A 9,796-nucleotide genomic window follows, 5' to 3' on the forward strand; every position below is an offset into this window, starting at 1 on the left:
CCACTGCACTCCAGCCTGCGCACCAAAGCGAGACTCTGCCTCAAAAAAAAAAAAAAGCTAAAATGTTACGCAGTCATGATGTCCCAATCTACAATGTAGATTTTTTAAATTCTGAGCAAATAAGATAATATAAAACAATTATTCCCAAACACACTGGTATGACAACAGGATAAGAAAGGAAAATATTTTTTATAATTAAGTGATACATAGAAAATTTGAAATGTTGTCTAACAACTTTAAGACTAATTTATAACAGTGCTGACACTTTGAAATTATAAATCCAGTTTTGAAATAAGAGAAAATCCATACTTCAGATAAACCTAGACTTTAGTGGTTAAGCCATACAAAGTTTGATCCTGATCTGATTTTTAGTATCTTTACCAGACAAAGGGGCCAGGCAGGGTGACTCATGCCTGCAATCTCAGCACTTTGGGAGGCCAAGGCAGGAGGATTATTTGAGGCCAGGAGTTCAAGACCTGCTTGGGCAACAGAGCAAGACCCTCTCTCTAAAAAAAAAAGAAAATGAAAAATAAAAGCAGACAAGGGTAGTCTTCCCCAAAGATACGTCATCTTAAAAGATCAAATTTAAAAGCATCCTGTAATTTCAAAGTCCATGTATACTCAAGAGTTGTGCTTTCTCTCACTGTAATGTCAGATGTATGACACAAACAAATATGCGTATGTCTAGATTTTCAACATGCAAAGTAAATATACAAAAGCTACTTACAACACAGCTCTCACTGTTATCAGTCCTGTGAGGCAAAATGAAAGCTAAGGTGTCTAAGTTTTCACAGTGCAAAGGAGTCTGAGATGCATCTTTACAGCTTGTTAGCACAATAAAGAAGTGAGTTGGAATCAAAATTTCTTGATTACGGATGACTCTTCTTTTTCTGTAAAATATGCCAATATTCATTTTAAGAAAGAAATAACTTCCTTTTGATGACTATTTCAGTAGAGCATGCTTTTAATACATATAAAAATCAAATTCAAACAAATAATTAAATATAAGAAGCTAGTAATCACAATGCCTCAACATATTCTGCCAGATTCAGAGTAATAATTAGAAGACAGGCAGATAAACACAGTCCAAATAATTTTTGTTTTCTGTAGAAATTTATTGACTTTTGGAATTCTTTTAGTTCTACTTAAAGACACTGAAATTGCAACACTAAAGAAAAGAAAATATCATTTTTTTTTTTTTTTTTTTTTTTTTGAGACGGAGTCTCACTCTGTGGCCCGGGCTGGAGTGCAGTGGCCAGACCTCAGCTCACTGCAAGCTCCGCCTCCCAGGTTCACGCCATTCTCCTGCCTCAGCCTCCCGAGTAGCTGGCTAGTTTTTTGTATTTTTTGGTAGAGACGGGGTTTCACCGTGTTAGCCAGGATGGTCTCGATCTCCTGACCTCGTGATCCGCCCGTCTCGGCCTCCCAAAGTGCTGGGATTACAGGCTTGAGCCACCGCGCCCGGCCAAGAAAATATCATTTTTAAACACCTACGACCAAGAGTATAAACCATTACCGATAGTTTTAACTTCTAGGCCATTATAGACAAATAGTGGGCAGAGAAAGAACTGGTTAGGAATTTTTTATTTCAGCCCCTTCAGAGAGGACATGTTGTCATGAATTGTTTGTTCTAACTGGATTTTCCTCCTTATCTTAATAACTTAATCTTTTAAACTGCAGTATATTATCAAAGATGTCCCAAACATCTTTACCTCATAGTCATTCTCCTATTTCTTTTTTGTTTTAAGGCTGTTTGTTTTTTTAACATCTTTCAAAACTTAAGGTAGTGGAATCATTGTTTTCAAATATGACCTTATGTAGAATCATAATCTATAAAACTATTTAAACAGAGGGCTCTGGGTGAAGCCGTGGGTAGGAAGCATATGCAGTTCTCTTCTTTATCCTCTCTAGTGCTACAGTTTCTAAGGCAGCTTTATGCCTCAAGGGAAAGTAAAAAACTGTAACTTTAAAAATTGATGTGCTCTCCGGTGTATTTTGTAAGTCACATATAATCTAAGTCAGCCTGGGAGAGTAGGAAAGTTCTGAGAGGGGATGAATCTCAGTGGAATCTCAGGCTTTTTCCTACGGACTTAACAGCGAAATTCTTTCCCAAACTACTGAAATTATTGTTTTAATAATGATCAACCAGTTTCCAAAATGTTCTCTCCATCTCTTTTTTTAAAAAAAGCGCCACTGATGGTTTCCTTCAGACGGTTGCTTTTTATCATGCCCTTCCAGCCAGACTTGGGTAAAAGCTGTAACATTCACCCAAGGCCACCAGACTCCCAAGCACTACAGCTTTATAACCCTATTCATTCCTAGACTCAGGATATCTGTAGCCACACCATAGAGTTCTTCATCTTCTGAATGACAATATATTAAGATCATACCTTAACAATTAGCCACACAGAGATCTTAAATGAGTTCAACATTTAAACTGAGCTCAAAAATTACTCAACTGAACTGAATGGGTGAGAAACACTACTTCTTTTACCTAAAAAATATTTTACTGAATGTTGAACAAAACGCCAAAATTGATCAGATATTTCAAAAGGATTCCTGTGTAGTCAGAAATGTCATACACAAACATATGACACTGGATAAAAAAGGTTCTGTTGACTCAACTGGATGGTAATCCCATTTGGTTCCTATTTTTAAGAGTAATGAAATATGTTCTTACTGCCTCAGAATCTCTAAGGAATCATAACGTCCATCATAATCAAAGTCAAACACAGGACCACTGACGACATTGACACCATTTCTTTCTTCAGCATACTTTCGCAGTAGGGTGTCATGAAAGTAGCGCCATATAACTGAAACGAGATAGAAGACAGTGTAGTTTCAAAAGAACAAGGTACCATGTTGTCATGTGAAATAAACTAACACCATGATTCAAAATTAGCATTTATAGTAAATAAAGATAAAGTCAAGTTTGGCTTCAGTCTTTGTTTTGTTTTTTGTTTGGGGACAGGGTCTTACCATATCACCCAGGATGGAGTGCAGTGGCATAATAATAGGTCACTGCAGACTCAAACTCTTGGGGTCAAGAGATGCTCCTGCCTCAGTCTCTAGAATAGCTAGGACTGCAGGTGCACATCACCATGCCCAGTTAATTAACATTCTTTGTAGAGACTAGAGACTGGGTCTCACTGTTTTCCAGGCTGATCTTGAACTCCTGGCCCCAAGCAGTCCTTCTGAGTTGGCCTCCCCAAAGTGCTGGGACTGCAAGCATGAGTCACCACACCCAGCCTTGGCTCCAATCTTCGTGTGAGGTCAAAACTTCGTTGTTCAGCCTTGACCTTTGAAAGGACTCACAGACAAAAGCTGAACCCAACTCTATTTGAGGTATCACTGAACAAGTACATCATGTTCAAATTGTGATCATATGTCATCATCAAGCATAGCAACATTGCAAACACAAACAAGGCATATTATTCAGATTTCCTATTAATATCTGAATATTAACTTTGAAATATTCACAAGTATTCTAGATATATATTAGAGTAAAAACTCCCTTTATGCTTATATTTTGATATTCTATACATCAATATAACTATATTTTTATTCCTGTAAAAGTCAAATGCTGCAAGTTAATGATGATGTAAAATCTATTCATTTGAAAGCACAGACAATTATCAAGAACTTCCAAAAAGTTAAATAAGGAAGCCGAATGAAAGTTAATATAAGCGATAGCAGACTGTATTAGCTGAATAACTTTAGGAAGCGCATCATATACTTTCTCACCAAAAATGTTTGCAAACAATTAAATACAAAGCAGAATGGATAATGGAATATATGATAATTCTCATATTTGTAGAATTTTTGTGTACTAGTATGCTCATAGTTAAACCTTTAAGAATGTATTTGGTATTAATTCATTTAATCTAGACCATAAGTCCTACTACATATGAATTATGCCTATATGTGCAGAAATTAATTAAAATGATCAAATATAGAGTTAACATTTTTTTACCTTGAAAACTCTGGTACATTGGCACTATATTTGTAGTAAGCAAAGCTTCAGAATATATTCCACTTGAATTTTTATTTAGTTCTACAAAGAGAAAAGAGGACAAGTTTTTCATTCTTCACAAATAACATAAGAAATTATAGTTTCTCATGGCAGAGGCGAGCATTTTTAAAAACTAGCTGAGTACCATCTTAAACCTGAAAAACTTTCCCAAGTACTGGGTCAAGGGAAAATGTAATGTGTTTGGTCAAGTCCTTTACAAAAATAAAATATTTAAGTCTTTTCAAGATGAGCATGTCAAAGAAACATAAACTTTAATAACAAGAGCCCCAAATTAAACGTATTCAAACTTTATTGACCTTATTTCAGCTAAAAGGAATTGTGTTGACAATCTTCTTTCCTTACACTTTTTCACAGTGAAAAGAAAAAAGAGAACATCTGGCTCCAAAACAACACCTGCTACCCAGAAAAAACATCACAGGATGTCTGTCTCGAAATGCCATACAAGGCTTCTCTGTATGAATTTGAGGCTTGGACCTGGTCTATTTTTATAATGCAATAGCCAAGTTCTGACTTCAGACACACACTCTGGGAACTGAACTGGATGCTGATGGTAGTTGAGCACCTGCAGGTTTCGATTTTTGCCGTTTAAGGCTGGCCGCAAAATGGCTTCTCATCAACATACAAATTTGCCATTTCAAAAAATAGTATACTTAGCTTCAAAAAAGCCATTCCCTAGAGGTTCTGGATCAGTGAAAAAGTAAGAATATTTAAGCCTCTACCTTTACCTACTTCTCTGACAATCGCATTTTCTTTTTAAACAACAAAGTTAGATCTCCTTCCTAAGAACCCTGATACATTCTTCCAACTTGATATATATATATATATATATATTCCAACTTCACAGTATTTCTCAAATTCTGTTTGAAAGAAATGCAGAAAGGAACCATGAAGTGTGCTGCTTACCACATCTGCACTAAATCAACTTCCCCCCCAACAGAAAGAAAATTTTATAAAATTCAAGTTTTAGATGATTAAAATTTTTCCCTTGGTAGTTCTAGACCAAATCCACAATTTTTCACCAATAAATAATGTATGGTAGGATTTGTAAACAAGAAAGAAAACAAAAACGAGAAGAGGATAAGAAAAGGGAAGGTCAGGAGAGGAAGAAACTTACGTGGTGGGGAGAGGAACCCGTAACTCACTTTGGTGTTATTTTTATAAAATGAACATTTATGGACAGGACTAAGAGAAATTCTAAAGTCCTGGTACAGACAGTTGGAAAAGTCTTCCGTAGAGAAACTGTCCTGAAGAACGAAATGAAAAGAACTCTCAGATATCAGGCACAGAGAAGAAAACTGCTTTATTAATATTTAAAGGTGAACTACATCATAAAATTATGAAGCTCTAGCTGTCAGCTCATGTCCTTGTCTATTTTCCCATTTTCCTACTAGTATATTCATCTTTTTTTCTAACTAAAGTGTAAAAATGCTTTAAAATATTAAAGATACTAATTGTCATATTTGTGCAAATATTTTCAGATTCTGCTATGCTAATATGAAATAATGTTTAGAATGTTTTTATCTACAATTTTAAACTTTTATTTATTTATTTTTTAAGATGGAGTCTCTCTCTGTCACCCAGGCTAGAATGCAGTGGCGCAATCTCGGCTCACTGCAACTCTGCTCCCCAGGTACAAGCGATTCTCCTGCCTCAGCCTCCCGAGTAGCTGGGACTATAGGCATTTGCCACCACACCCAGCTAATTTTTGTGTTTTTAGTAGAGATGGGGTTTCACCATGTTGGCAAGGCTGGTCTTGAGCTCCTGACCTCAGGTGATCCACCTGCCGCAGTGCCCACAAAGTGCTGGGATTACAGGTGTGACCCACCACACCTGGCTAATTTTTTGTATTTTTAGTAGAGACCGGGTTTCACCGTGTTAGCCAGGATGGTCTCGATCTCCTGACCTCGTGACTCGCCCTCCTCGGCCTCCCGAAGTGCTGGGATTACAGGTGTAAGCCACCACGCCTGGCCAATTTTAAGGTTTTATATAGTAAAATGCTGATTTTTAGAGATCTGAGTCTATCTTCCATAGCCAACTACACTGCCAAAAGTCGCTGGAGTAAGGGAGGAGAGTCACTGAACAGCAACGCAAAAACCTGTCACAAGCATCACAATGACTGTAAAGGCATGCATTTTAATTATATAAGAAAACTGAAAATGGAATCAAGGAACACCATAATTAAGGTATAAATATTAATAAATAGGATGGGATGCTTATAAAAATTGGTGTAGACTGATCAATCACAAAGTCAAAAATTTTTTTAAGTGTTTGATGTTTGAAGACAGTCTTGAAAAATTTTTAAAATCAAAGTTCAAGAAACTTTATATAAATATATGTGTGTATTATATATTTGGAACATAGAAATTATATATAAACAGACATTTCCCTATCTTTTTATTTGGCCATCTCACTGATTAGTAAAAATGATTTTATTTTTTAAATCAAATTGCTGCCCTCCACTATGCCCTCTCAAATCCCTTTGTCATTCCCTTAGGGCATCCTGTACCTTGCCAGTCACTTTCAGTTTCATCCCAGTTTAAAATTTCAATTCCATGTAAGACCAAAATCTCATCTTCCCCCTTCTCTCTTTCCAGCACCATCTCCTTCACCATTCCTTCTTCTACCAGAGCACCCAGGGGGCCATGAGTGAGGGGGAAGGCTACGTTTATTCTGGGATATTTGCCCTCACTCTTTTCAAGGCCTAACTCCTCTGGTGTTGGTGGTGGGCAGGATTCTGGTCTCTCCCTGGTTTGGGCTTGTGTCTTCCTATAGATGGTACATGCAATGATGTTACTGAGCTTTAATGGCTTTGCCAAACAGTGAGGGCTCCCTTAGATTTGGACGGCTGAGGGAAATACTTGTCCTCACACAGCCATGTATTTAGAAATGGGTAACTGTGACTGATCCTAAGGCTGATTTCCTGCAGTTATAAATTGGAATCATAAAATATTAAAACTGGGGTCAGGGAGGGAAAAGAGAATTCTTTTCTTTTTTCTTTTTCTTTTTTTTTTTTTTTTTGAGATGGAGTCTCACTCTGTAGTCCAGGCTGGAGTCTCCTGCCTCAGCCTCCCGAGTAGCTGGGACTACAGGCGCCCGCCACCATGCCCGGCTAATTTTTCTGTATTTTTAGTAGAGACAGGGTTTCACCGTGTTAGCCAGGATGGTCTCGATCTCCCGACCTCGTGATCCACTTGCCTCGGCCTCCCAAATTGCTGGGATTACAAGCATGAGCCACTGCGCCCAGCCCAAAAGAGAATTCTTTACTGCACAACCCTCATTTCACAGAAGAAATTTGGTCTGAATTCTCAAAGTCATGCAGTTGCTCAGTGGCACAGCTTGAACTGGAACTGAATTTTTCTGACTCCCTGTTCAGTGTTCCTCTAATGCAGGAACTGAGTATAAAGCCAAGGTGAACAGTGAGAAACTATGCATTCAATGTTCTGCTTAATCATTAATTTGAAATAGCCACACATAAAGAGGCGACAAATACTTGCATTTCTGTCCACGGTATAGGATGTCCAAAGGGGCATTAAGATGTCTTGGCTGTATCCACTCATAAACTGGTGCTGGGAAAGAAGACAGATGGTGTTTTTCTTCTGGAGAACTCTGGGTCTTCCATAGGGTAAAGTTTCATGCTTAATATTCTTCTCTTGGGTCACAGGATATAAATAAATAAATTCAGTTAGTGTGCATTATATGATAATATATAGTGTGATACCCTCATCTAATCCTTTCTTCTACTTAACCATATTGAAGATTTACTTTTAACTATTAAAAAAAACTGATTACAAAGGGTAGAAGCATAAACACTTAAGAAGACAAGTGAGATTCACTGTAATTTTTGCCTATAAAGATTCTGAAATCAATGTAATATCAAGATATCATGAGGACACTACATGAAATTGCTAAATATTCCAGTTAATTCAAAGTTATATTATCAAAAATCCTTAAGCATTATTTTAATTACTTATTCTTTAGGACACACTCCAGAAAGCAAATTTTTGTAATGATATGTGTACTTGGAAAGCAAAAGTTCAGAATTGAAACTATGAGATTAAACTAAATAAAACAATAACAATATAGATATTATTTATTGCCCTTTTTCCAAATGTCAAGTGCTTGCTACATATCATATAACTAATGTTTACATTTCCATATGAATTAAGGTTATATGCCCATTTTACAGATGAGGAAACAGCAGCTGATAGGGAATACTCTTTCCATGAACATATAGTACCTAAGCTCATATTCAAACTTGGATCTACTCCATTCTGAAAGTGCACCATTCACTACAATACTTTGCCACCTTGAAGATATCCTAGGGATTTTACAGAGACAAGCTCATATCAGAGTTAACACAGAATTTACCTCTTTATTCTAGTAGAAAGAAAAAAAAAAATGTGTGCCAGGTAACTTAAGGATGAGAGAGTGTATTATAGTGACTCCAAACATTCAAGTCATAATTGAAAAATTTCATCAGTTGTCTGTATATCCTTGATTTTTGGTCAAAAGTGATGAAGAAATAGCTTTAGATCAATAAATCAATATATAACCTTGTATGATTAACTAAGAACCAGGTGAGATAGAAACTTAGGTATTTTAAATGGGAACCTGAGTCTCTACTATCAACCTATAGAAATCGTCAAAAATTTCAGAACACCTCCATCGTGTTCATAAAGTGTGATTCAGCTTCCACTAAATATGTTACATACAATATCCACTGCAAAATATCTCTTCTTTCCTTATGTCTAACAGTCTAAACTGTCAAGCAAAGAAACCTCTATGTTTCATCAGGTGGTCCTCCAGAACTCTCTTTATTTTATTGGTTATTCTCAAATAATGTCCCCAAACCAGTTCTCTGCATTTCACACTGATGAGAAAACTGTTTCACATTCCAAGCTTGAGGGTAGCATGCCTTACCTTCTGCCACGGTCAGATTAAACTGTGTCTGAAAATCCTCAATTGGCAAAATCTAAAAAAGGTTATAAAACTATTTTTAAGGACTGAGAGACATGTTTTAATTTTTGTAACACAGAACCGCTATAGATTGATTATCCCTACAGAGAACAAAGATACAATAGTCTTGTATGAGTGGATTTTTTTTTTTTTCTCTTTAAAGGCAAGAGTCTTGCTCTTTCACCCAGGCTGGCATGCAGTGGTGCAATCATGACTCACTGCAGCCTCGGCCTACTGGGCTCAAGCAATCCTCCCACCTAGGTTCCCAAGTAAATGGGACTCCAGGCATATGCCACCATGCCCAGGTAATTTTTTTAGCTTTTTGTACAGATGGGGTCTCACTATGTTGCCCAGTCTGGTCTTGAACTCCTGGTCTCAAGCAACCCTCTCACCTCGGCCTCCCCAAGTACTGGGATTACAGGTGTGGTACACCATGCCTGGACAGAAGTTACTTTTTTGATGAAGAGGACAGAGGAGAGGAATGACAGTTGCAAAAGATAAAATTCTTAGTATAAGCATTATGCCAGTAATTAAAAAATAAGAATATGATTGCTGCTTTGTAATTCTTATCTAGGTACCCCAAGTCTTTCTTCTAGTCTAACTCAAGTCTAAAACAAAATGTAAAGCATAAAATAAACTACTCTCCAAATTGCTATATATACACATATATAGTATATATACACATACACATAGTGTATATATGTATATTTTTGATATATATCAAAATAAATATCAATAATATTTTGATACACTTTTTTTTTTTTTGAGATGGAGTCTCAGTCTGTCGCCCATGCTGGAGTGCAGTAG

The 9,796-nt window shown here is 36.7% G+C and overlaps 1 protein-coding gene across 1 annotated transcript in view; it reads right to left on the bottom strand.

The window, feature by feature from the left end:
* Window positions 1-9,796, bottom strand: part of ENPP1 (ectonucleotide pyrophosphatase/phosphodiesterase 1) — an 82,972-nt gene that overhangs the window by 3,638 nt on the left and 69,538 nt on the right. The window contains exons 21-26 of the mRNA XM_011962184.1: window positions 8,954-9,005; window positions 7,528-7,682; window positions 5,148-5,277; window positions 3,974-4,054; window positions 2,681-2,813; window positions 728-890 (exon numbers count right to left, since the gene is read on the bottom strand). Coding sequence (XP_011817574.1) covers window positions 728-890; window positions 2,681-2,813; window positions 3,974-4,054; window positions 5,148-5,277; window positions 7,528-7,682; window positions 8,954-9,005 — 714 coding nt within the window. The remainder of the gene's footprint in view (window positions 1-727; window positions 891-2,680; window positions 2,814-3,973; window positions 4,055-5,147; window positions 5,278-7,527; window positions 7,683-8,953; window positions 9,006-9,796) is intronic.

The sequence above is a fragment of the Colobus angolensis genome, unplaced genomic scaffold, assembly GCF_000951035.1.
Source record: "Colobus angolensis palliatus isolate OR3802 unplaced genomic scaffold, Cang.pa_1.0 Scaffold58, whole genome shotgun sequence".
Taxonomy (NCBI): domain Eukaryota; kingdom Metazoa; phylum Chordata; class Mammalia; order Primates; family Cercopithecidae; genus Colobus; species Colobus angolensis.